This window comes from Leucopleurus acutus, assembly GCF_964270905.1.
Source record: "Leucopleurus acutus genome assembly, chromosome: 7".
Classification (NCBI taxonomy): Eukaryota; Metazoa; Chordata; class Mammalia; order Artiodactyla; family Delphinidae; genus Leucopleurus; species Leucopleurus acutus.
The window spans coordinates 90,143,269-90,170,554 of NC_139150.1; the positions used below are offsets into that span (position 1 = coordinate 90,143,269).

General features: G+C 39.6%; 2 protein-coding genes across 9 annotated transcripts in view; both read left to right on the forward strand.

Moving 5' to 3' along the window:
- Window positions 1-528: 528 nt before the first annotated feature.
- On the forward strand, window positions 529-22,824 carry NOL8 (nucleolar protein 8). Of its 4 annotated transcripts, none has more exons than XM_082842876.1 (17): window positions 529-581; window positions 1,441-1,663; window positions 2,383-2,445; window positions 3,817-3,895; window positions 5,275-5,410; window positions 5,932-6,000; window positions 7,638-9,515; window positions 10,791-10,904; window positions 11,386-11,508; window positions 11,795-11,885; window positions 14,707-14,845; window positions 15,501-15,578; window positions 18,154-18,425; window positions 19,961-20,087; window positions 20,652-20,722; window positions 21,848-21,927; window positions 22,414-22,824. In XM_082842876.1, exons 2-17 carry the CDS (start codon window positions 1,525-1,527, stop codon window positions 22,462-22,464), a joined length of 3,510 nt encoding a protein of 1,169 aa, XP_082699002.1. In that variant the 5' UTR covers window positions 529-581; window positions 1,441-1,524; the 3' UTR covers window positions 22,465-22,824. The 4 variants fall into 4 exon arrangements, with proteins under 4 accessions (XP_082699002.1, XP_082699003.1, XP_082699000.1 ...); XM_082842877.1 differs by having other exon boundaries at window positions 564-680; window positions 1,498-1,663; XM_082842874.1 differs by having other exon boundaries at window positions 572-676.
- Window positions 22,825-25,753: 2,929 nt separating this feature from the next.
- Window positions 25,754-27,286, forward strand: part of IARS1 (isoleucyl-tRNA synthetase 1) — an 82,443-nt gene continuing 80,910 nt past the window's right edge. For 3 of the 5 annotated variants that reach the window (XM_082842880.1, XM_082842884.1, XM_082842883.1), the window contains exon 1: window positions 25,754-25,841. The gene's annotated coding sequence lies outside the window, so the exon portion shown is untranslated. Of the gene's footprint in view, window positions 25,977-27,286 lie in introns of all 5 variants that reach the window. The other 2 variants (XM_082842881.1, XM_082842882.1) reach the window with 2 other exon arrangements.

The window sequence follows — 27,286 nt, forward strand, 5'->3', positions numbered from 1 at the left end:
AACCATCCCGGAACTCGGCGGGGGAGGCAGGGGAATGACGCGCGATTGTCGAGCTTATAACCCACGCTCGCAAGCATCCCAGGCTCATTGCCATCCCTGCTTACTTTTCCACAGCCGTCCCCCAGCAGTCCCTACGCTTCAAGAGAGTTGACTCCCTCGAACCCAAAGCCCGAGGGCATACCTACCCCCCCCCGACCTGGTGGCGCCTTGGAGCAACCAGGACGAATATGTCACATTAGAGGAGGTTCCGGGAGCACTTAATGGGGGAGTCTCTTTATTTTTCTTCCTCTACCTCACTTCCGCCGACCATATCCAGGAGAACACAAGGTGATAACCCTCTTCAGTATGAAGTAGGGAATTTTAGTTTGGGGTCTTTCGCGAACTTTGAGGCAGGGAACGGAGGCATTCCGGTCGCCCAGAAGCCTGGAAACGAAATAAAAAGCACTGGGGAACTGAGCGTGGTAGTGGAACCTTAGGATGCTGGGTTGGAAATCCAGTAGGAAGGAAGAGAGGCGACACTTGTTGGGACACGTGACTAGAAGTTACGGCCCTAAACTGCGCGGGATGTAAAAAACGAAGTGGTGAGGAGTCGGTTTGGGGCATGGGATGTGCCGAGGTCAACTGGCCTACCTTCTCCCTTCTCGTCTTTGAGTCTTCTCAGAGGAAGACGGCTAGGGTGGGTAGGTTGGGGGCGGAGGAAGCTACCAGGAAGATGTAGGCCGTGGCTCACGCCTAGATCAGGAGCGATGCTCAGGGCTTTTAGCGCTGTTTTGGGGTCGCGCGTGGGAGGAGTCTGGGAGCTGAGCGCCAGCCGGGTGCTAAACGAGATTAGAGATCTCATGAAAAGCCGCAGATCTTAGTACCTCTGGAAGAGTTTTCCTGAGTCCCTTCTAATCCAACAATCTCCCTAGTATAAAGAATTACAGGTTCTGAAATTAGATTTGGGTTATAATCTTGGCTTCACCGCTAATTCTCTGAATGGCATTGGGAAAGTGACTTAACCTCTCCTGCTAATCTGAAAAAAGATGCCTGCAAACTGTTCTGTACAACGCTGGCACATAGTGTTCTTTAAAAAGTCTGTATTAGCCATGATATCAGTTGCTCTTTTTATGCCTGAACAGCACTTTGTAGATATTTCTGTTGTGACATAGTATTGCAATTGCAGCATTTGCTTACCTCTTAAGTGACTGTGAGGAGCTTGAGGATTGAGAGCCTTTTATCTTTCCGTGTGCTAACCTGTCCCATCCCATTTCTGTCAGCATTTGTTAAAGTGAATGAATGAAGGAAAAACACCTAACAATATGGATAAGTAAAATCGGGAGGAGTAGAGTGTAATATTGTGGTCATTTAGAGGGAAAGTATGTGCCTGTACCTGTGTCTGTGTGTAGAGGTGCTGTTCCAAAATGCATTCACGAAGAAGTTTTGTTTTGTTTTGTTTAGATTTGAGAAGATTTAAGGGAAAGAGCTCTTCTCTGTAGATAATTATTTTTTCACTAGAAATACTTGAGTGTATGCCCAGCCTTGATGAAAGCCAACAGAGAAACGAAGCGCCTTTTTGTGGGTGGCCTTGGCCAGAATATTTCTGAGGCAGACCTACAAAATCAGTTCAGCAGATTTGGAGAAGTTTCTGATGTGGAAATCATCACTCGGAAAGATGACCAAGGTAAATTTATAGTTCTTCATGGGTAGTTAAAGGCAAATATAACTGAAGTCAAGTATCACAAAATAAAGGAACCCAAGAGATGAATGTTAGCCCTGAACACTGAAAGTGATATGCATCTCATTACATGATACTGTTGTAGTAACCCCCCACCTCCCATCCCTCCCCCTCCTATGCTCTGGAGGTGTTATGTGTGACCTGGAACTTGCCCAGAATTACGTTTCTGAAATCAAAAATTTCTAAATTCCCAAACATCCGGATTTGTTTTTGTGGGGTTTTTTTTTTTGGCCGTATGGCTTGCTGGGAGCTTAGTTCTCCAACCAGAGATTGAACCCAGACCCTCAGCAGTGAAAGCACAGAGTCCTAACCACTGGACTGACAGGGAATTTCCAAACATCCAATTTCTGAAACATATAGCTTTCAGTTTTCAGAGCTAAAATTCTAATAATTAGTAGGGTCCTGTTAAGTAGAATATCACTAACATACAAACATGCAAAGTGTTTCCTTAACTGAGTACTTGACATTTTTCTCTTACGTATTTTCTTTTGGAATATTTAGATAATCATGCTTTAAAAAAAAATGCAATCTTTGTATCCAATGATAAATAAACAAGGTTTTCCTTTGAAAGAGTACGTTTCTAAGAGCTCTTTTTTAAATTTAGAAACTTAATAATGTTCACATTGTTCTCTGCATACAAATTTAATTTTTTTTTTTTTTTTTAGGAAACCCACAGAAAGTCTTTGCATATGTCAACATCAGAGTAGCAGAAGCAGACCTGAAAAAATGTAATGAATGTTTTCTATACTATTTACCAGTCCATGTCACCATGTAATTTGGAATAACTTTCGTTCTAAATCTAAACATCCACCTTTAACTCATCCTGAGGGACAACCACGATCAAGAGAATTTCCATATCCTACAATTCAGGAGGTCTAGGTTCATTCCATAATGAATGACATATGGTAGCACATTGCCAGTGAGTTTGCTCAAAAATGGCATTCTCAAATAATTTGGATAAGGAACCACACTTTAATAGAAACTGCCTGTTACACATATCCCACTGGATATTATGAAATACCCACCTCCCCAGTGTGTTCATTTCTCAGGCAACTAATTCTTCTTATTGAGTGCTGTTAGGAGAGGGGTTTAGAATATGCCCTTATAAGATCATATCCTTGAAATTATGAAGTCTCCATCGATAAGTTTAGTAAAGCTGAGGGCCACCTGTGACCTTCAATGAATAAAGAGGGGGAGATAATTCATACTTCCACTGATGTAGTAATGCATTCTAATTATTTGGAGACTGAAAAGTCAAAAGACACTGAGCAGGAAACATGCTAATAGAGAAAGAGGGCCATTGGCCTTTTGTAATTTCATTTGCAAAAAATTGATTTGTTCAGTTAGGAAATAGATATAACAAATATGTTGCAGTTAAGAACACATCAGTTCTGCTGTGTGACCTAGCAGTTTATTTAAACTAGAAGACCCGGTTTGCTTATCTGATGTATAACCAAGATACTGCTTATCTCATAATATTACTGTGAAGATTAAGTTGAATAATATCTTTGTGCTTAGCATAGTACGTACCTCATTGATATTTCTGTTAGTGGTAATTATTAAGGAAGCTGATAGCAGATGTTGAGAAAAATCAACAGTAGTTTAAACACAGTTCAGTTGCTTGCAGCTAATATGTTTGCAAGTTTCATAGTGATAATTAGTATGAGGTGATAAATAAAAGTGAGGTGCTGCAGGATTCCAGTGTCCTCTGATTCACTCTAAGAAAATTACATTAATGTTTTATAGTTTTAGTGTGGGAAATAACAATGAAATGTTAAATAAATACCAGTCATTCGCCACAGATTCCTGACATTACTTTATAAACAAATGACAAATTTTGCTTTATGGTTTACACGTTTGCCTCATTCAAATCTTTCAATTACACGGGGAGGTAGGGAGTGTAAAGATCTAATAAGTGGTCAAGATGAGAATGGGACCTAAGTCTTCTCCTTCCAGGTCTCATTTTCTTTATTCTATTTCCTCTGTGTCTTTGTGATAAGCAGGTTTTCTTTTTTGGGTACTAACTAATTAGTAAAAGCACATGCTGAAATATATTTTTGCATTGCCATGTACTTGGGTACTAATTCTTTGCTTTATAGGTATGTCTGTTTTAAATAAAACAAAATGGAAAGGTGGAACTCTACAAATTCAGCTAGCAAAGGAAAGTTTTTTGCACAGGTAAGATTTGCTCTCCGTGATTTGACCCAATGTTTTTTATATTGTAAGTGGTTTTATATGTTCACTTAATTGATTTGAAACTATCAAATAATGTATTATTACAGTTTTAGCAAATATATGCATTACAAGTAGAGCTAAAATCCTTCTTAACTGTGACTCCCTGTGACCCCCAGACCCCACCAAAGAAGATAATGTAATGCTCCTGTATACGTATATTTTAACCCATAAAAATATATACTTATTTCAGCTTTTTAAACACAACCTTATGTGATGATGTAGGTCTTCCCCCTTCTTATAATGAGTGTTTAGTACTATTTTAGAAAATGCCTGTGCCACAGTGTAGTCAGTCATCCCCCACTCATAGACATTTAGACCATTTCCACTTCCTCTTGATAAGACTCTTGAGGATGGTCCCTCTGGGGTTTATGTCAACAAAAGGAGTTGCTATGTCATATAGTTATGCACATTTAAAATTTTAATAGTACCAAATTGCTTAAGTTGACTTTAGGCTGTTAATGAAAGTGTCATACAAAAACATAAAGATAATAGGAAATCCTTGTATGAGAGGCATAAGATTAATTATGCATGTGATTTAAGAACAAAGCAATGTAAAAACTTTTAAAGCATTTTAAATCCTAAAAGTATTCTTAGGGAGAAAAGATTGTATGAGATTGGGTGCTTCCAAAATAGGAGATATTTTAGGAATGTACACATGGAGTGACCCAGAGCGTTTTAAGATTGTTCTGGGCCAAAGAAATGCCACAAGGAAAAATAAGGTCTAAACCAAGTTTTGAGGGAGTGGTCTGGTGACGAAGATGAGAATTTGATTTTGTTCTTCAGCTGGGGGTCTCTGTGAACAGGGTAGTGATGAGATTTTCATTCAGCAGCACTTTGCTGCCTATTATATGCAGGAACCGGGGCCCTAGTCCTGAGCAGGTGAGCACACAGTGCTGCTGCCTTGGAGTGTCTATGCAGTTGTGCCTGGGGAGCATGAATCTTGGAAGTTGGAATGCAAGGGAGACAGACCAGAGGCAAAGAGGCCAATGAGAATTGGTCAGCACAGTTGACCAGGCCTGTATAAGGTGGCAGAGTTTGAACTGGTAGGTTGAGTTGGCGTTCTGCATTCTCTTTGTTGTGAGAGTAGAAATATTCAAGACTTAGCATATTAGTCTCTGAAAGACACCTCTTCCTCATAAGAGTGAAAAGATTAAGGATAGATAAAATGCCAAAAGTACATAAGTTGAAAGGGAAAAACTGAGAGACCCTAAATGATCTCTATAAAGTTAAACAGCTTTACAGTATTAAAAAACAAAACAGAAGCACTGTTAATAGTGCGGTTAGTTATTTTAACTCTTAATTATATTTTCTGTTTGATTCAGATTGGCCCAGGAGAGAAAAGAAGCAAAAGCAAAGAAAGGAAAATCAACAACAAGCAACACCAACTTGTTAGAGAAAATGGGAGTGGTGGATTTCCATGTGAAAGCTGTGCCAGGGACAGAAGTACCAGGGCACAAAGTGAGTCTCCTCTGGTAGCCTGAGTAGCTCAGGAACCAATTCCTGACACCAGGTGACCATGAGCATCATGTTTTAAAGCAACTGCTTTTTTCTCTTGCTTTGAAGCAGTTAACATAGATAGTGCTTTATGGTCTTCAAGTGCATTTACAACTCTTGGGAAAGCACAGTTTTCCCCCATTTTAGAAAGAGAAATCAAAACCCAAGTGGAGGCAGGTCTCCCAGGGGGCATAGGTGGTAAAGAGTGCAGGCAGGTCCGACGTTTGCCTTTTTAATGGCTGTTATTTGTGTAGCATCCTACGTGGTTTATATGGGATCAATAACTGCCCCAATTTTCCTTCTTTCTTTTTCCTTTCCTGATACACTTTTTTGAGCACTTGTGTTTCATTATCAGAAAACTAAACCCAACAGTAATCGTGGTCCACTATGAGTTCAAATATTTTTAAGTGACATTTATTCAGTGTGGTTAATCTTTTCCATTTGTGACAAGTATAGTAAATGTATTCTTTTTTTTTTTCTTTTAGAATTGGGTTGTGAGTAAATTTGGAAGAGTCTTACCTGTCCTTCACCTAAGGAACCAACATAAACGTAAAATATCCTTAGCAATTGGCCTTTCAGAGAAGTTATTGTTTACTACGATGTGGATATTTGCAAAAGTTTACTTCATACCTTTAGAATTTCACTGCCTCTGTCAGTAAATCTTTAGATGTTTGTGTAACAGTTTTTATGTTCCCAATTTCTAAGTAAGGTAAGACCGACCTACCTACATGTATGAAACAATTAGTGGATAATGAGAGAATGTAATTAGGTTTTATGCAAGTGATGCAAATGATGATTGTTAAAGAAGCACGTTGACTTACTAATTTATACCTCATTCTTCTTGTTTGACATGGATTCAAAGCCATTGCCAGAGGAGCTAAAGAAGGACAAGGGAACACAGCACAATCATTAAAGACGGCTTTAGAGGAAGTAGGATAAGTTTCACATTAATAGAAAAGAGATAGGAAGGAGTCTAGGAGAGAGGAAAATAGTAGGTAGAAATGTGTAGACAGGCAGAAGAATGGTGGATGGAGAAATAGTATGGAACCCAGTATGAGCAAATTCAGATGCCCATTCCCCTGAGGAAATGAGGTCAGATTGTCTAAGACCTTGAATTCCTAGTGTCAGGGACTTCTGGGCAGAGGGTGTTTTTTGTATTCTTTTAGCTCTAACCCTGTGTGTCATGGGAAGCAGAAGCAATTTCAGGTATTTCAAACAGAGGTGTGTCCTCACTGTTCATGGCTATTGAGGCCCCTGGAGCCCTGGCCACAGCTGCTGGTTCTGCTGTCCCTGCCAGTGGCACTAAAGTCAGGGAAATACTTCTTTCTTCTTCACCTTCCAGCTTCCCACCAATGGTACCACTGACAGCAAAGAGGAGGATTTGGAAGGACAGTGTAAAGCCAAGAGACAATAGACACTGTTTGGCATACCTCATATATAATTGTCCATGTATTCAGTAGTCACTAAATGAACAAAGGGACTTTTCAGTAGTGATAGATTAAAGCAACTTATACTTGTCTATTCATATATTTTAGGAAATCAGCAAATGCCAGCTGTCACTACAGCACAGTGACATTAACTAGAATCTTTCTGGACAATGTCAGCAACAAAGACCTGATAAAGAATTATTAGCCTTCTAAGAAAGACCTATAAAATGCAGAGAGCGAGTAAAATGTGAAATGGATGTCATTGAACTAAGAGAATCAGATCTAGGATGAGGCAGCATTGAGAAAACAGAAATGACCAAAAAGTTTGAGAATCTTTGAGTCTCAAGTTTGAGATACCAACACTTAGTATAGTATCTAGCTGTGCCCGCTCTGGGTTCCTCTCTATACTCCGCTTTATGGTATTAGCTCAGTGGATAGACTTCTCAGATTTACAGAAAAGTCTTGTGGCCTCTTGTACCTAGAATATAATCTGAATCGGTTTGCTGTGATATACACATGCAGCCCAAGTAATTTCTGCCAATTAATAGTGATGGTTCTTGGTTTTCACTCTGGACATGCCATGAACATGTCAGTTCCGAAGACCCTGAGTCACCTAATTAAGTCCTTATTTTGTTTGATAGGAAACTGAGGGTAAAATGAGTCAATGACTTGCTCAAGATTAAACAGTATTCTTTTTGCTTTACCAGTTTGATAGGTTTTTCTAAAACCTAGTGCCTTTGTTTTCTTCCTTGACTGTTGGTGACATCATAAAGTATGATCCCTCAAAATACTGCCACAACCTAAAGAAAATAGGGGAGGATTTCACAAATGCTATCCCTATATCCAGCCTCACTTGGGAATTGGAAGGAGGGAATGATCCTGTGAGTAAGAAACGACGAGGAGAATTCTCTGACTTTCACAGCCCTGCCAAGAAGATAATAAAAGTGCAGAAGAACGAGGGTTCCACTGCATCTCTGGCTTTGAGACCAAAACCTAGTAGCATAATGGAGAGCCCACATTTAATACAACAACAGGCTGCACAAAATACACCTCATAATTCCATTACTCCTAAATCACCCTGTGTACCTGATTCTGATAGTCAGAAACTTAAAAACGTATTTTTTCAGACTTCTGACTTAGAAACTACCAAAAAGAGAAATAGCATGTCTGATGATGATATTGATTCTGAAGATGAATTAAGACTAATGATTACAAGAGAGGAAAACCTAGAGAAAACTACATGGTCCTCAATAAATGGATCTGAAAATGATCCCTTTGAAGTTGTAAGAGATGATTTTAAATCACATTTTCACAAATTTCATACTTCAACAGGTTTAGGCATCAAAAATAATGTCTTTTGCCTCAGTAGTGAAGATAATGTTATGGGAAATGATTGTGACTCTGATTCAGGAGATACAGATGAAATCATTGCAATGAAAAAAAATTCTGATAAGATCAAACACAGTGTAGAACTTTCACGAACAGAAAAGTATATGCACAAGAAAACTTATTTGAAAAATAGAAAAAAGTGTGATCTTTCTGTTGGTTGTATTAAAGTACAAAAAAGAAAAAATAAAGAGACAGCCCTCAGTCACAGAATTAAGCCTCTCAGTTGTGAATCTCCGATTGAGTCCAGTAGCAGTGAAGATGCTGATTCTGTATCAGAATCAACCGAGTCTGAAGGAGATAAGGAGTATAACACCATGATGAAAAACTGTCTCCATATGAATCTAACTTTAGCTGATCTGGAACAGTTGGCTGGCAGTAACCAGGAGGCGCCAAAAGAAGATACTGAGAGCAATGGCCGGAAAACCACTGCCAAGTCTGACAGGGCCTCCAAGAGCCACAGAACTCCAGGTGGCCTCCACAAAGGCCAACAGTGTATTCATCCTGAGGAGATTGTGGCTTCCCTTTTAGAAGGAAAAGAGAACACACATGGAAAACAGGAACCAAAGGAAAATACCTTAAAGCCAAAATTCCAGGCTTTCAAGGGAGTAGGCTGTCTCTATGGAAAGGAAACAGTGAAAACATCCTTGAAAGAGAGTGTTGCCTCTAACAATATTAATAAAGATCATAAATCCTTGAAACTTGAGGATCCCAGGAGCATGTCCATGAAAAAATGGTCCTTGTATGCTAATGGCCCATCAAGTAAACTGACTCTTTTCCAACATGCAAAGAAGGCAAATGACTCAAACCAAATTCAGCCTCAAAAGAGACAGTCTACTTTTGAGAGCCAGGCTCACAAGGTGGTTTTCCCTAGCAGTTCAGAAAAGGGAAATGGAAATCCTATTTCTAGTCTATTGCCACTAAAAGATAAGAAATCTTTGAGTCTTGGTGCCAAGACTCTCAGGAGAGGCTTTGATGAAGACTGTTGCCACAGGACTGGAAAGTCAGGAGAGAGCTCCAAAAAGAGGCCTGATCTGTGCAGCCGCAAGGCCCCTGAGAAATCACCAGAGGTCTCCTCCAGGAGAGACCCTCAGGGAAGCAAAACTGACTTCCCACTTTCTGTTAATAGTTCATCAGATGTTAATGCTAAGGATAAGCACGCTGAAGATAATCAGAAGCGGTTGGCAGCCTTAGAGGCAAGGCAGAAAGCAAAAGAAGTACAAAAGAAGTTGGTTCACAATGCTCTGGCAAATTTGGTGAGTATATTTTCAGTCTAGGGATTTAACAAGAACTTGTTTCCAAGTCCAACCTTTCTTTCCTACGAAGGTAAGCAGGCTCCTTTAGATGAGCTGAATGTTTGTGTTTTGTGTCCTTGTATCTTTAGTATATCCGGATATCGCTTTAGAAGCTGTAACTGATATAGTTAAGTGATATGTCCTAATATGTCTGAATTTACATATAAATCACTTGCCAAGTGATTCATATCTTACCAAGATTTACTGTAATGAGTCTTTATTCATTCTTTCAACAATTGTTAATTACCTATGAAATTCCAGGCCTTCACAGCAAGTGCTAGATTTACAGAGAGGATCACTGTTAGGTGGTTGGTATTGGCTTACAGTGTGGTGGACATAAGGTCACAGTTCAGTTCCATGGGATGAGAAAGAAGTACGCCTGTGTGCTCTGACAGCACACTGATACTAATTTGTTGGCAGTGCTGGGGCAGAGGGGGGTGGGGAGCCGGCACTTCCTCAGCTGAACTGAGTCTAGTGTGAAAGGATCAGTGGGAATTGGTCTGGCAGAGGTAAAAAGGTACAAAGAGAGAGGAAAGACATTCCAAGATAAAGGAACAGTTTGTACAAAAGTGAATATTTGCAATCAGTGTGATCAAATGTATAGAGTACAAGATGGTGAGAAATGAGATGAGAGAGATAAGTAGGGGTGAGGTGTGAAGAGGCTACAGGGGTTGGACTTTATTCTCAAGGCTGTGAAAAGACTAAAGAACTTGAAGCAAGGGAATGGAGATTAGTTGTGTATATATTGGAACAGGAGTTGGCAGACTAGAGCTCACAAGCCACTAGCCCATGGTGTATTTTGGAAGAGCCTCCAAGCTAAGAATGGTTTCTACATTTTTAAAGGGTTTAAAAAAGAAGAATACAGAACCAAAACTGTATGTGGCTTGCAAAGCCTAAAATATTTACTCTCTGGCCCTTGACAGAAAAAGTTTGCCAACTTCTGTTTGGGAAAGATGGTTCAGGACATGATGAGAACAACAAATCAAATGGGACAGACAGCCTTTGGGAGGTCTTGAGCCAGAACCAAGGCAGTGACAGTGGGAATATATTTTTAAAATAGCAAGACGGTCCAACTGATGGGTCTTGGTGATAAACTGGAAATGGAGAGAAAGAGAAGTTTCTATCTTAGGATGATGGCAGCATTCACTAGATAAGAAAATAGGGTCAGAAATAGACTTGCTAGGGGAAGGAGATAAGGGGTTGTCTTAAGGGTAATGCTTTTGATGCCCACTCTAGGATGGTTATTCAGAGGACAAGCCAACGCACATCATCTTTGGTTCCAACAGTGAAAGTGAAACAGAGGAGACATCCACTCAGGAGCATAACCATCCAGGAGAGGAACCAGTAAAAGTAAGAAATTTAGGGTGGGCATTCCTATACTTTTGCAGATCCATTTCTGCATGTTGCATACCAAGACTTGCACACAACTGCTGGGCTCAACATAAAATCCTCTGGGAGCCACAATGAAACCCAGGGCTCCCCTGACCATCACGCATGGATACCACAGGGGCCTTAGAGATTTTCTCCCACATAAATCTATCCTCCACATCATCTGCAAAGTGACATCAATATTAGTGAAACCCTGCAGAAGGTGTTCACACATTTAATAACTCCCCCCCATTCCAGGCTGCATTAGGAGCCTCTGGATATAGTGACCCAAGGGGCCAAGTAGATATCACTGAGTCAGAAGTTTCCATTCTAACCACCATCCAGTCTTTCCTGGGAGATGCATCTGGGTTGTTGTTCCATACATGTGAGGAGGAAGATTACATAATGAAGGAAATGCTGTCTTGGTTATTAATAAACATTTCTGTCTTTACCTATGTAACAGGAGTCCATGGGTGGAGCCTCTGGGAAGCTCTTTGACAGCAGCGATGATGAGGAATCTGGTTCCGAAGATGACAGTAACAGGTTCAGAATTAAACCTCAGTTTGAGGGCAGAGCTGGACAGAAGGTTAGTGAAGACTGAAAATAATAAAACTTGCAACATGTCCTTATTTTTCGACATAGTCCTTAAATCTAGGTTAGTGCAGGCAGACCTTGACCCACACTCCAGTGTTAAGGTGTTTATTTTGATAGTGAGTCCTCCATGACCCTCTCTGATTGGTTCATGGGTAGGTGAGGTTATGCAAATATTAATGTAGTTAATTTCATGGCATGGAGGTATACTTAGAAGGTCTTGTTTATAAGTAATTTCTTGGGAATATGGCTGTCAGTTGTCTTTGTGTTTTGTCTTATAGCTCATGGATTTGCAGTCTCACTTTGGCACTGATGACAGATTTCGCATGGACTCCCGATTTCTAGAAAGTGATAGTGAAGAGGAACAGGAAGGTAAATGCCTTATTGTCCAAACAAACAGTCCTGACGTCAGAGCTGGGGGACCTTGAGAAGTCATGTAGTCTAGCTTCTTCACTTAACACATAGAGAAACTCTGTACCCCAAGACACTGAATTGTGGAGCTTGTAATCCAATAGTTAGCTTACTCAATACTTCTTGAGTTTGTTTGTACATATTAATTTATTTATAAAATTTTAATTACCTGAAGCTGCCAGAAAAGACAGAAATAGTTAGCATCCACCAAAGGTACCATCTTCCATCATCCTGTCCCTGACATTAGAGAGAAGGCCAGGACCCTACCTGGCAGTAGATCAGGTCCTGGTGAGGCTGTGGAAGACAGTTACATCACGCTTGGCTTACTTAAAGGAAGTGTTTATCTTCCAGCGTGCATGCTGGGTGCAGGTTTTTAAAAACAATGTACCATTGAATGTCACTCTACGTAGATTCATCCCATGTGAATATATCTAACAGCAGTGATGCTACCAGAAGCATCCTGATTCTGCTCTTACTTCCTATACCATTTTCTACACCAGTGGTTCCAAACTTTCTCTACAAGATCTTCTACTCTTAACCTTTGCAAAAGACCTTACCTCCTACCTCCTACCATCCTCACTTGAGGATGGCCACCTCAAGTGAGCTCCCTGCTTTCCTTTCCAATCTCAGAACTACTCTGTCCTTAACTTTTTTCCTCTTCGTGAGTTAATCTAATCTGCATCTTAATCTTCCTCATTCATACCTCCTTTTAACCTCCTTTTTTATGTGCATCTTCATACTTTCCCTTTCTTCTATCTCTTCCCTCTTTCTACAGACATAGGTCTCATAGGTTCAAAAAGCCATTTCTTCAACCCTGCCAGTTTTCAAGTTGCCACTCCCATCTTTTTTCAGTTCTAAACCTGAAATGAAAAAATAAATTGCACTAATTTAGAAGCAGTTGGCTTTTTATTGAAAATACAACCTCTGGAAATGATGCTCTTGATTCTTTGAAGTGATTATTGTGTATATTGTACATTTCTGAAAACAAGTGTTCAGAGAGTAAGTTCTCCAGGATCCACAGCAAATTATGTTTCAGAGCTTCTCACTCAAAATTCCATGTTGAAAACAGGAATGGACAGAACCTTGGGAATAGCCTAGAAGCTATACATAGAGTTTACTTTCTAACTTCTGCCACTTTTGTCTGTCTCTTTACAACTCTTTAGTATGCGTTCCCTGCACATACTATCTGGTTCACCAGATGCAGTGGCACCTTCCCAAGCTTCTTCAGCCTGCCCGTACCATTTGTCACTGTTAATCATCCTTCTTGAACTGTTCTCTTCCCTTAGCTTCCATTGCACTATAACTTCCTTATTTTCTTCTTAATTCTTGGTTCCTAATTTTCCCTTTGCCTTTAGAAATGTAAAGGTTCTGTAAGTCCCTGTGGCTTTAACCTTCTTTTGTGCGTGAATATTTTCCAAATCTGGATCATCTTTGCTCCTGACTATTCTGCTGAGCTCCCAATTATTCTTTTCTCAATGCCTGATGGATATTTCTCACAGGCGTCCCTGAACGCGTGTTAAAACGCAGCAGATCCCAAACTGAATTTACTCTCTCTCAGGTGCTCTGGACCCTTCTGTTTCTGTTGATGGTACTTCCATTCTTAGGGCAGTCAGACACAGAATCTCTGTCTTTTGTTTCTTTCCTTCCCAACTTTTGAGACTGAATTTTTTGTGAGTTGCACAAAGACTGTCCTGCAGGTAAGCAGCCTACAAATACCTCGCAGCCAGTCTACAAATACCTTGAGCCCTTTCTAGCATTGTGTTCTTTTTCCTAATGGTCAGTATTAGGGTAAAATTGAAAGTACCATTTTTGAAGTCAAAAATTGTTGAATATTAGCAGTTTCATATGGTTTAACCTAATGCAATGTAAACTCTTTGAACTTTCTTATTTCAATGTATGTGTTCATTTTTTCACTTGCCTGGCATGCACTCCTCCCTCCTCAGGGGATCTACTTGTCTTTCCTACCTTAGACTCCACCTGGTTTATAAAACGTTTCTTAATCCAATTGAACATAATCTTTATCTCTTTTGAACCCTTAGACACTTTGGGGTCATCTCTATAGAGAACTATTCAAATCAGCATTTTATTCTGTTTATTTCTGTTACTTGGTTGTTTATATCCTGCCGTAATTTGAAAAGGTCTTTAAGGCTTACTTAGACTTCTTTTGTATTTCTATCTATAATCCAAACTAGCTGTTAAATGTTTAACTTTGTTCTCTGATATTTGTCTGTTTCTAATAGCTTAGGATAACAAGCTTCTAGGCTTCCACAGTGCCCTGTGTGTAGGCTTTCTTCCTGCAATATTTAGTACTGAATCTAAAGGCTAAAGTAACTGTCTACTAACATCATATTAATAGTAAAATTAGCATCTTTCACTATTTTTCATGTTTAGATTTACATGTAATTTAGATTAATTTTTAGAAAGTTAAAAAATCAAAGAATCTCTAATCACTTTAGTTTTATAATTAGTATCTTGCTCTATTACATTTGTCAATCTTTACCTTAAAAACTTTTAGACTTGCCACTGAAAGCCATTAAATTCAGATTTCATTTGTATAATTACAAACAGAAATGGGAATTTTGTTTGCTGGTCATGCAGTTTCTAGATTCACTATGACATTGGGGATCTTGGGGATAGGGAGGTTAGCAAAACAAGGTTTAACTTTTCTTCTTCCTATCTTAATGTGCTTTGCACATGTTTACGTGCTTGATAAATATTTGATCATTGAGACTTCTCAGGTTATGTTTGCCAAGAGATTACTAATTATCCTCTTCCCTCTAAGAAATAAATGAAAAGAAAACTGCTGAGGAAGAAGAGCTTGCTGCAGAAAAGTTGAAAGCCCTGAATGTTGTGCAGAGTGTTTTGCACATCAACTTAAGCAGTTCTACAAGCAAAGGATCAGTAGCTGCTAAGAAATTTAAGTATGGTTTATGTTTCATCCCATTCTGCCCTCTTTTCCTTTGCCATAAAATGAGGCCGTTTTAAACTTCCTGGGGAGAGCAGTTAGCAACATGTATCAGACCCTTAAAATTGTACTTACCTTGACCTAGTGATTCACTTCAAGAAACTAATCTTAAATTATTTCTGTATTTATTATTAGTAAAAAAAAAATTGGACAACTGTTTAAATATTAATAAATGTAACTGTTTACTATGGAAAATTTCCAGCATATAACTTAGAGAGACTAGTGTAATGAAACCCCTATGTACCATCACCCAGCTTCTACAATCACCAACATGTGACCAGTTTTCTCTTTGATACCTTTACTCACTTCCCCCTACTTGCCTCACTGAAATATTTTATGCAAATCCCAATAGCATATCATTTTATCCATATATATTTTAGTATGCTTAAAATAATACTAAACATTTTTAAAGATCCAGGACAAGTCAAAACTAGATAATTTGAAATATGATTGCTTCTGAGGAGCTCCTAATACATTTCTTTGATATTATGTGCCTTTTTCTTGCTCAAAAAGTGGAATTGCCCTGGTATTGCATTATAATTTGCTATTAGTTTTTTGCATTAATGTTCTGAATTGTCTCTTCCAACTTATCACTCTCCTTTCTTTAATAGGGACATCATACGTTATGATCCAACAAGGCATGACCATGCCACTTATGAAAGAAAAAGAGATGATAAACCAAAAGAAAGGTATATTAAGCTACTACTTTTAGTAGCAGGTTCATATGAATTAATCTCATTTCAGACAGTGAGAAAAGTAGATAGTAACCATTATCACATCCATTGGTCCCCATTGTATTTAGTTTAAGAACAGGGAAGGGGGAAAGAGAGCAATTATTGATGTGGTGGAGAGAGTCTTACTTTTGGCAAAGGAATCTTCATGCATAGAAATGATGATATGTGCCCCTTCTCTAGTCGGTGTCTTCTACTTACATTAGTTTCCTGTGGCTTCTGTAACAGATTGGTGACTTAAAAACACAAAAATTTTTCTCACAGTTCTGGAGGCTAGGAGTCTGAAATCCAGATTATTGGAAGAGCTGTGTTCCCTCTGGAGATTCAGGGGGAAAAAACTCCATTTCGTGCCTCTCTCTTAGCTTCAGGTGACTGCCAGCAATCTGGTATTCCTTGGCTTGTGACTATATTATTCCAGTCTCTGCCTCCATCTTCACGTGGGCTTCTCATTTCTATGTGTCTCTCATCTTTGTGTCTGTTATAAGGACACTTGTGATTCCATTTAGAGTCTGCCTGGATAATCTCTTCATTGCAAAATCCCTAACTTTATTACAAAGACCTTTTTTTCAAAATAAGGAAATATTCACACGTTCCAGGAATTAGGGCCCGGACATATCTTTCTGGAGGCAACCATTCTATCCACTGCACTACTCTAGTGTGGTAGGAGCGTCTATTTCTTATAGATATGCTGTGGCAAATATTTTTTTGATAAATATGGCAAATATGGAGCAACCAGTAACTTTGCCTGATTTAATTTCTTGATTTCCTGCTATTTAAAATCACTAAAGGCACTGTGGTATCCTGAATTAGATCCTGGAACAAAAAAGACACTTGTAGAGAAACTGGTGAATTGGGAACAGAGTCTGTGTTTAGTTAATAGTAGTGTACCAGTGTTAATCTTTTAGTTTTGACAATTGTATCATATCTATGTAAGATGTTACCTTGAGGGGAAACTAGGTGAAGGTTATTTGGGAACACTGTTTCCAGTTTTTCTATAAATCTAAAATTATTCCAAAATTAAAGGTTTCTTTTAAAAAGAATCGCATACCAGACCAAAGTAGAACTAATATAAACGTTCCCTGCAATGTAGGATTCCAGATTGCAATGTGATTCTGGGTAGTCTCTGGAGAGCTTGCAGTCAAAATGTTGCTTGGGGCTTCAGTCTCCAAAGGCCTGACTAATCCTCGTGATGTACTTCCAAGATGTCTCACTCACATAGCTGTTAGCCAGTTCCTCACCTTGTTGGCTTCTCCATTAGGCTGCTTAAGTGTTCTCATAACACTGACCCAAAAGAGAGATAGAAGGAGGAAGCCACAGTATATTTTATGACATAGTCTTAGAAGTCACACAGTGACACATCTGCCTTATTCAGTTTTCTTGAAATAAGTCACTAAATCCAACCCATACTTTCATAGGGGAAGGGGAGATTAAGCACTTCTTCCTGAAGAGAGAGGCACTGAGGAATTTGTGGACATATTTTAAACTACCACAACCTGTCCTCTGGTTGAAAATTGTTTTATATTCTTGCCATATGCAGAACATGCTCAACCCTGCTCTAGACTCCCCAGAAGTCTCACCTTTTTATAGTGTCAGTTCAAAATCTAGGATGTTGGGCTTCCCTAGTGGCGCAGTAGTTGAGAGTCCGCCTGCCGATGCAGGGGACGCGGGTTCGTGCCCCGGTCCGGGAAGATCCCACATGCCGTGGAGCGGCTGGGCCCGTGAGCCATGGCCGCTGAGCCTGCGCGTCCGGAGCCTGTGCTCCGCAACGGGAGAGGCCACAACAGTGAGAGGCCTGTGTAACCCCCAAAAAAAAAAAAAAAGTTTCTCTCTGTAAGATAGTCTCCACCAATAAGATGATCATTTAGGACATTATTATTTTAGGTAATATAGTTAGAAATTTGGCCTAGTAAATAGAGCAGACTCTAATAGAAAAGAGGATTTTAATCTTTTACTAACTGAAAACTCAATATTGGAGACTGCCATATAACTCTGGTTTAAGATCAAAGAGAAAAACATATTCCTAAATATAGAGCAGGTTGATGGTAATAGAAAATTTTCATTCCCAAACAGACTAGATTTAGCACATTTATAAGGCGTTTCTAAAACAGAATTATGACTAAATCCTTTAATGCCAGTGTCATAAAACTCATAGAATTTTAGAATTTGAAAAAGTCTTATAAGTCATGTGGTTTAACATGGTTCATTTTACAAATGAGGATACTGAGGCCCATTGCAGTTAAGTGATTTTCTTACTCATAGCTAATATCTTAGATGTGACTTCTGAAATGTAGTTCAGAGGATAAGAGATAGGAGAATATGATTCTTTTTTAATACTTGGAGCTGTTTGAAATAGTTTTGTCTATAAAAAGCTTTTTGGTTAAGGTTCTGCCTTTATGAGTTTTATATGTAGATCCTCTTGGTTGTTGAAAGGATGGGACTAAAGTTATCCAAGGTGTTTTTTTCCTGATTTCTGGAAATTTTCCAAAAATTGGCTTTTTTTGTGATGCACATCTCTCTCTATATGTCAATGCAGTAAAGCAAAACGAAAGAAGAAAAGGGAGGAAGATGAGAAGCTACCTGAGGTATCTAAAGAAATGTATTATAACATTGCTATGGATTTAAAACAAATATTCCAAACTACAAAAGATACCATTGAAAGGGAAGACAACACACCTTGGAATGAGGACTCTGATGGAGAGAAAGCCGAAGTAGTCCAGGACCCTACAGCTCTGATGACTGGGGATGAACAGCCCAGCGGGTTCACATTCTCCTTTTTTGATTCACACACTAAAAATGTAAAGGAAGGTACTTTTTTTTTTTAAACGTTTTCATTTAAAGCGGTTTGAACTTAATTGATTGAATCTACTGTAACTGTAATGATTTAACATTAGCTGAAGAAAGGATTCTTTCTTCCATCTATATAAACAGTATTACAGTATTGCAGTCAGCATTACATGACCATAAATGTACTGTGCCTAGAGCTGTGTTTAACACACTAAGAAATTGTTCTTGCATTTGGAAGCAAACTTCTAGATAGCTGCCATATGAAGGGAAGCCAGAGAATAATGTGCAGCATCCCTTCTAATGTTGAGTAGAAATAGTCATGAAGAAGTATAAGAAGTCATATATTTAAAAAGCTTTGTATCTTAGATGCAGTTGGAGAAGCCATGACTTCAGGAAAACCAGTGCTATATGGTAGGGAAAGGTGAGAAATAGGTAACCCTGGCTCTATACAATTATGCTATGTCATCAATACACCAGTTGTTTCAAACTTTATCCTTGGAGATTTGCCAGAACCTAGAAAAAAGTATCAGCACCAGTATAAACAATTTGGCATTCCATTTCAGGAGGTTTACCTCTGAAGTCCTACATAGTCTAAAAGTTAAAAACACCTATTCGTTAGGAAGTTGCTCCTCACCTAGTGTTTAAGATGAAGTGTAGCTTTTCTGGAAGTTCATTGTAAAAAGCAAGATATACCTATACAGGAGAATACATGCACAGCTAACAATAAGCTCTACTTTAAAGATCAGCAGTTAAAGTAGTATCCATGTGTTTAGCAGGTGAGTATTAAATGCCGGCTTTGTAGTGCTCCAAAAGGAGGTATAGCAATTTAGTAGTTTTTCCAAAATTGTTCTAAATAAGACACAATATATCATTGCTCTGCTTACTTCATTCTCTTGCCTGTGTTGTCCATTTGAGTACCAAGGTCAGTCCTAAACTGTTGAACAGAGTTGATATGATATAGATACTGTCTTTAATTCTTCTAACTTTGAGAGCCAAGTGTGAGAAATTGGCCTTGAAGTGAGTACTAAGACACCTCAGCAACCTGGGAGATGTGTTTTGTGTACTTAGGAAATTATGAGGACTTGTGAGGAGATCACCCACATCTTATAGCAGAAGCTTTTTCAGAAGTTTTAGAAAGAGGCTTTGGGAATTGAAAATATAAAGATATGTTCCTTTTCTCATTTATGAATAAGCAGGAAGGCAACCTGATTTCACTGCATCATGTTACAGTTTAGGCTTCTCATGCTAGCACAGGTGCCATGCTTTTTTTTTTTCCTTTTAAATAGCATTGCTCATTTATAAACCTTTAGTTTGTATATCTTTTTATAGTGTTGCTATATTCCTTATCAGATCACCCTAGCAATGCCCAAAAATATGATAATAGCTTCTCTCAATATTTGAAAATCTAAAAAGATACTACATATTTTGAATTAATGATTAAAATATTTGAAATTTAGAAATATGAGTGCATGGTGAAAGTAAACAAATTAGTGTGTCCACAAATAATCGGTTGTTAGGTTACAATTCTGTCATCTTTCATTGTCATGACGATATAGAGACCTATAGAGTTGAGGCAGTGAAACCTGGGAAGATTGCCTGGCAGGGAGACCCTCGTTTCCAAGACAGCAGTTCAGAAGAGGAAGATGTTACTGAAGAAACAGATGACAAAAAGCCCAGCCCTGGGTAAGTAGTGTGTTTCTGTGCAGGTTTATTTCATAATTCATAAAATCTGAGTTAGACATGCTTTAGAAATGTTATAGAAGTATCTAAGCTTAGCTTCTCAAGACAATTTTCTTTTTTTGGCTCCTTTAGAGAGTTCTGTAGCCTTTTTGTAATTAGGAGCATGTTTCCTTTTCCTTGAAATTTGGATAAACTGGGTGGGGGATATGACGTGCATGGGGAAGAAAACGTGCCACTGAAGTCCTTGATCTGGAAAGAGTATGCTTCAGCTCGTTGGCTGCTACCACATGGGAAACACTGGCAAATTGGGTAGCAATGCTGGGGTGAGAATATCAACAATCAACACAGGGAAGATAAAGCGTGTACTTAAGTCTTCGTTACCAAAGTTTCAGGTAGAAGAGAAGAATGTTGAATAGAGAAAGGGTGGTATCACTTTAACTCAGGAAAGAAAAATGAGCAAAACACAAAGCACATATATTTAAGGAATAGTTCATTTATACTTACAGTGTAAACATTTCTTAAATATTGAAATTAAGTGGCCAATTCTCTCTTTCTCTCTCACTTCAGAGAAGTATCATTACCCGAGAAAGAGACCACTAGATATTTCTTTTTCTCTAAGAATGATGAGAGACTTCATGGTAAGTCAATGTTTTGATTAAATGGTATAGAACAGGTAATAGTACAGCTCTCACCATAGCGCATTCTGATATACTAACATGCATCCAAGTAAGAACTGATTAGGAAAAATTCTGATCCTTTGCAATGTCATGTGCTTTAGCCCCCTCTGTTAGACAGATGCATGTTGACTTGCAAAGCTCTGGAAAACTGAAAGCTCCCACTCGCCACCTCCCTCACTTGTTCACTAACCTCAACAAGGGCTTGTTTTGTTCCAGGGGTTTGCTGAGATACTAGACGTACAAAACTCCTAAGTCTTTAGTACCCTAAAAAGTTCACATGAACTATCTCAATGTCTTGTAATAACCTATAATGGAAAAGAATCTGAAAAAGAATATATATGTATAACTGAATCACTTTGCTGTACACTTGAAACCAACACAACATTGTGAATTAACTATACTTCAGTAAAAAAAAATAGAAAAAAATTTCACATGAAAACTCTGAGGCTGTTGATGAACTCATTTCTTTTTTTTTTAAATATATTTTATTTATTTATTTTTGGCTGCATTGGGTCTTTGTTGCTGTGCGCGGGCTTTCTCTAGTTGCGGCGAGCGGGGGCTACTCTTCGTTGCGGTGCGCGGGCCTCTCATTGCAGTGGCTTCTCTTGTTGCAGAGCACTGGCTCTAGGCGCGCAGGCTTCAGTAGTTGTAGCATGTGGGCTCAGTAGTTGTGGCTCACGGGCTTCAGAGCACAGGCTTAGTAGTTGTGGTGCACAGGCTTAGTTTCTCCTTGGCATGTGGGATCTTCCCGGACCAGGGCTCGAACCTGTGTCCACTGCATTGGCAGGCAGATTCTTAACCACTGCGCCACCAGGGAAGGCCCAGTGAACTCATTTCTTAAGCCTAACACAAACAGAAGCCAAGTTACATAGTAGTAAATGGTTTATAAACAGTAAAATCCTTGCAGTTCTACATTTTCATTTTGTAAAGAAAACAAGATATTTTTGAAAATTAGCATAAATTGGCTGGGGGCGGTGGGGGAAATGGTCTTAACTAGAATTGAAGACCTTGATAATGCCAGCACTAGAATATTGTCTGTTTTAATATTAATGGGCTGTCTTGTCCTTCTTTATTTTCCCCTTTTAGGTTCTGACTTATTCTGGAGAGGAGTGGGAAGTAATATTAGCAGGAATTCTTGGGAGGCCAGAACAAACAGCTTGCGTATGGTGAGTAGTTGTATTTTCATATTAATTGTCTCCATATTAATTTAAAAGATATGGTGTTATCTTGTGTTAATATTTGCCTGGTGTAAGAATATAGGAGGGCATGAAACTTAAGATAACTGAGAACATGACTTAAATGCTCAGAATGATAGTGCTGGAACAGAAGTTTTAAGTTGTTTAATTCATTCAACCCATGGTGCAGTAAGGAGACTGAAGAGTGGCCCCATTGAGTGACTGGAACAAGTTCTGGCCATGCTTATTAAGTAGCAGGAAATCATAAGACTTTTGAAAGACTGAATTACAGTTTCCATTGTAAACACTTAAAGCCAAAAGTTTGAATATCCCCTGTACATTCCAAGTGAGCACTTCCAAAATGGCTTCTACAACCCTGACACTGAATAACCTAAATTTTACTTTATAGTTACTAAACACCTTGGAAAGTATTTACCACTATTTTTAACAAAGGCTTTTGGTTTTATGTTTTTCTAGGACTGTCGGAAGAAACATAAAGATGCCAAAAGGAGAGTGAAACCAAAATAATAAATGTCATCATTAGTTTTGATACTGAATGTGAACAAGGCTCACCTGTGGAAATTGGAGTGATCTAGAAAATAAGTTTAGCTGACAAAGAAGAATTCAGAGTGAAGGAATATTCAAAATCTTATCTGGTGGATATCATTCTGGTTGCTTTCTTTTCCTGTAGATTTCCTTTTCATTTGTTCCTAATTACTTCAAATAATTAACCTGAACATTTTTTTTTAATGAAGCACAAGATAGTCCCTCAAAATACTTTCCGTATATAATCTCTTTGCCCTCCATCTTCAATAACTAATGGCTATCTTCTGACACAAGGTTTACATAAAGCCTTTTAAAATATATGGATCAGAGCACTTGTATTTTCCAAGTTACATTTCGTGTGAATTATACTTGAAATATTTCTGATTGTATCAAATACACCTTACCTCCATCTTGTGGTTTTTGTTTAAGATGTTGAAAACAAATCAGCCTTGAGTTCTGTACTTGTGTCTTGATGAATAAGCTAACTGAAATGCAGGATATTTCAGACCAGCATCATGGGAGAGTTCTGTGAGGACCAGAAAAGGATGCCAAATGCAGAGTTTTCCTGTCCTTGGCCTCCATGAATTGAGGCCAAAATTCAAAATCTCAAAATTCTAATTAGACTACAGGCTTTTGAAAAATCCAAGTGTCTGAAAGATATGTAGTCACAGTTAGGAGTCAGGACCCTGGGTCCAGATAGGGAAGCAGACTTAATACCTCATTAAATCAATGTGGCTAGGATTCAAGACAGATAAGCCTCTATCAAACTGGGCTCTGTACAAAATTATGCTATATATAAAGTCCCAAGGGATTATCATTGAGCCATACTGTGTATATCTGAAATTAAGTATTTATTGATTTACATCTTGATCAAATATAAACTCTTTGAGGGCTGGGATATCACCTGGTTTGTTAATGGTTATGTCCACACTGCCTAGAACTATGTCTAGCACTAAGTGGGTGCTTAGTAAACAGAGTCCAAGGAACTAAGTAGTTGAAAAGTCATTCAAGATTCCTGTGTTTCCAAGACTTCAGACTTTGTGTAAAACAGAAAGCACCACTCAGGAGGATAAATAATCCAAATATTCCACCTTCTCTTGATGTTGATTATATTTATACCTTCTTATCTATTGCTGCATAGCAAGCCATCCCAGTAACAGTTGTTCATTTTCCTCACAAATAAGCAACTTGGTCAGGACTCAGTGGGGACTGCTCATCTCTACTCCGTGTAATATCATGTGAGTGGCCCAGCTAGGGCTAAAGGATCTATTTCTAAAATGGACTGCTCACTCAGTGCCTGTCCATTGGTTTCCTCACAGCATGGCAAATAGGTTTCAGGAGTAGGAAGCAGATGCTGCCAGTCTCTTAAGGCCTAGTCCAGAAATTGGCTCAGTTGTTTCCACTGTATTCTACAGGTTAAAACACACTGAGCTCACCCGGACTCAAAATGAGGGGACATAGATCCTCACCTCTCAGTGAGAAGTCTCCAGAATTTTTGGCCATGTTTAAATTTGTTACACCCACCTTCTCCAGAGCAGACAAGTAACATCAAGCAGCCTTCTGCATCCCCAGTTTCTGCTCCCCAGATACAACCACATTCAAAACTTTGTTTCCTCTGATATTTATCACTGAATTTCTACCTAACATGCTTATGCTGTGATTTCTTGGTTTTTCAGTTTTAGACATTAAATTTAGACATCATTTTAAAATACTGGGCTGGCCAAAAAGTTCGTTCGGGTTTTTCCATAATGTCTCACGGAAGACTCAGATGAACTTTTTGGCCAACCCAATAATTAGACCTATCATCCCCACCTTTTTTTCCCCTGGACACATCTGTCTGGAAGCCCTCTGTCCTGCTCTAATCCTGGCTGTCTGGACAGATTATAAAAATGAACTGAACAGGTGGCAACTTGAAGAATGTGAAAATTAAAACACATTCCAAATACTTATAGTTAATAAGGTAAAGACACTACTAAATATATGTGTTCAAGTAAGTTAAGTTATTGGAGAGTCACCCCTTTGGGCAAGGACATAAAATCCCCTACTCTAATCCCTTTAGGGTGCTCCTAAACCATGTATGACTTGAATGAATGCTACACAGACTATCCAAGTGTTCTGAAACTTATCAAGGAATGCCTTATACATATTCTCAGATCAGTTTTTTTCTGTCCTTTTATTGGATACACTAAGAAGTTACATACAGAATTACTCTCAATTTGTCAAGGGCTAAAATTTCCGTCATAGTCTCTGGTGAGGTCTACTGTCCTTTGCATGGCTCTGGATTCCGTGGTTTTTAACCAGCAGATCCAAAAGGTGCTGGGCAGGTTCACAGCAGTGATAATAAATACATAAGTAAGCAGACTAATATGCAAATAATTTTGTTTTCAATACAGGAAACAATTATTCTAAAGCTGGTTGTCAGGCATTTCCTTCCTTTTTGTTATCTCTCTCCATATGGCTGTTACCATCATTTCTGCAGTAAAATTTATGAGACCTCTGCAGGTGGCACTGAAGGACACAAAAGGAGAGGCTTCTCTGAACACCACTGACCACCAGTGCTTCAGCTCCTCGCAGACCATGTTGTGGCCTCTGCATTTCCCCGAGAAACAGGAGGGTCTCTTCAGATAGGTGGGTCAAGAGTTTTAGTATACAACAGAATTATCCAGGATGCGTGTTAAGATGCGTATTTTTGTGACCCACCTCCAGAGACTCAGCAGGCCTAGTCTATGCCCTAGGACTCTGCATTTTTGCAGACTCCAAGGTGGTTTGGTGCAGGTCTCCACTACACCAGAAAACATAGTCCTAGTGCCTAGGGCTGCTTTCCTTAACAGTCATCTAGTAAAGCAGCCTTGAGACTGCGCACTCACGACCCCGCAGTATAATTACTGAGGCTACTATCGTTGGATTTGGTCAACCCCTGGTGAAATGCATTTACGTCTTGTGAACGGTGAAGTGAACACCGACAAAGGCTGTGTAACAACGCCCAGTCAGGACGCACAACAGCCTCCTCTCTGTGCCCCTACCAGTCAGTCCCCACCCCGGAGGCCACAAAACAGTCGTGTCCACCACCATTGCCCTAGCTGCGTGAAGGACGCAGCGCGTCGCCGCCACGCCACGGAGTCGCACAGCCTGCCAAGGCACAGAGCAACGCCTGGTCGGGTGGTCGTGACTTGGAACGCACGCGGCCAATCGGCGTCCGGCTTGTTTACGGGTGTCAAACGACGGGCGCTGATTGGCCGGTGCAAACCAGGTCACTTCCTCTTAGCCTCATGCTTTCGGGGCGTTGCATCACCTCTAGACTCTTGACCAAGGCGTAGACACGGCTCCTTCCGACGTACTCAGGCTCGGAGGCCCCTCAGGTACGCCTGGTACTGCTCGCGGAGGCCCCTCAGGTACTCCCCATCCTGCCCGCGGGGCTCCTCAGGTCAACCTGTCCTGCACACGGGCCCCTCAGGTACGCCCCTTACTGCCCACTGGGATCTACAGTCCCTCCGGTACACAAGATTTTTTTTTTTTTTAATGTTTATTTTGGGCTATGGGTTAGTTACGTGCATATCCGTTTCCAAGGAAAACATTGGGAGGAGGTCTAAGTGGGGCGAAAGAACTCAGAACCAGGTACCAATCCTGGCTTAGCTCTCGGGCCGAGGATTACAATCCTTGGAAGTTCCTCAGCTTCAGCCTGGTATCCTGGTAACACTTGAACTGTTGGGTGGTTCTCAGAATTTGGTGTGATCGAGCTTACTGGAGTTCAGAAGGTGGACGAAATTACTTGGAAGTCTAGGTATTCATAAGAACAAATCAAGTCTTAGGCTCCCACGAATGGGCATTTATTGCTGGGTGCCTGGGATTAGAGGGAAGTCCCCGTCCTCGGCTCTTACACAGTCTAATAATACAGTATTCCAAGTGCACAGAGGAGGAAGACAGTTCCTAAGTGGGATTTCGAGGTGGGAGAAGGAGAAGGCTTCTCAGGAACTGCAGTGGGTTTGGAGCCTTGAAGATAAGTAGGAACTTGGGGATACGGTGCAAGGGACTGTAGTATAATGTATAGCAGGATTTTAAAGTGTGTGTGATTCAGGAGATGGGGAGTTGTTGTAGTCACTGCAGTTTCGTGTGAGGAACAAGTGGAAGATGATGCTTGGCTTCCAGCCTTATTGAATTTGTGGTTTCCTTCTTGAGTGAAGTGGTCTTTGAAATGAATCCAGGAGAGAAGATAAGTTTTTTATTAGGTTTGACAGTATTACTTTTAGCATTCATTCAGGTGTTGCAGAGAGGTCAGGAAGAGTGAAACTAGAGGCAAAGCAATTGTTTTAGGGATTTCTAAGTAATATGATGAACTTTCACAAAGTAAATATCAGTAAAATGGTGGACAGTGTATCTTCTTCCTAAGTGATTAGAGAGTGAATTATAGGGAAGAGAAGGCAGCTAAATGCAGATTGCACTCTTAAATGTTTTTGGAAAGATGATATAGTGACTGGGCAAAGGCAATAGAGTAGAATTTGTGGACAAAGGAGTAATGATAATAATTTCCGTAGATGACATGTGATTGCTCAGATAGCCATTATTTCGCTTAACGTTAAATTAGCATTGTATTTACAGACTTTATTTTACAGGTGGTAGAATTAAGGTTTAAAGGTTGAGTAACTTTTCCTATAAGTCACATACTAAGTTGTGGCACCAAAACTGTCAAATTCCAAAGCCAACCCTCTTAACCATTATCCTTGCCAAGAGGAGCCCCCGGAGTGGGATATTGGAAAGGCAGGTGGGGGAAATATCACTGATGGAAACTAAGGATGCTGACAAAGGG

What these genes read in the sequence shown, in the direction of transcription:
- NOL8 (XM_082842876.1), top strand. Translation starts at nt 1,525, where the DNA reads ATGAAAGCCAACAGAGAAACGAAGCGCCTTTTTGTGGGTGGCCTTGGC. An exon ending in AGGGCAGAGCTGGACAGAAG is followed by an intron (nt 11,509 to 11,794) that starts GTTAGTGAAGAC and finishes TTTGTCTTATAG; the next exon opens with CTCATGGATTTGCAGTCTCA. An exon ending in GACAAAAAGCCCAGCCCTGG is followed by an intron (nt 20,088 to 20,651) that starts GTAAGTAGTGTG and finishes CTCTCACTTCAG; the next exon opens with AGAAGTATCATTACCCGAGA.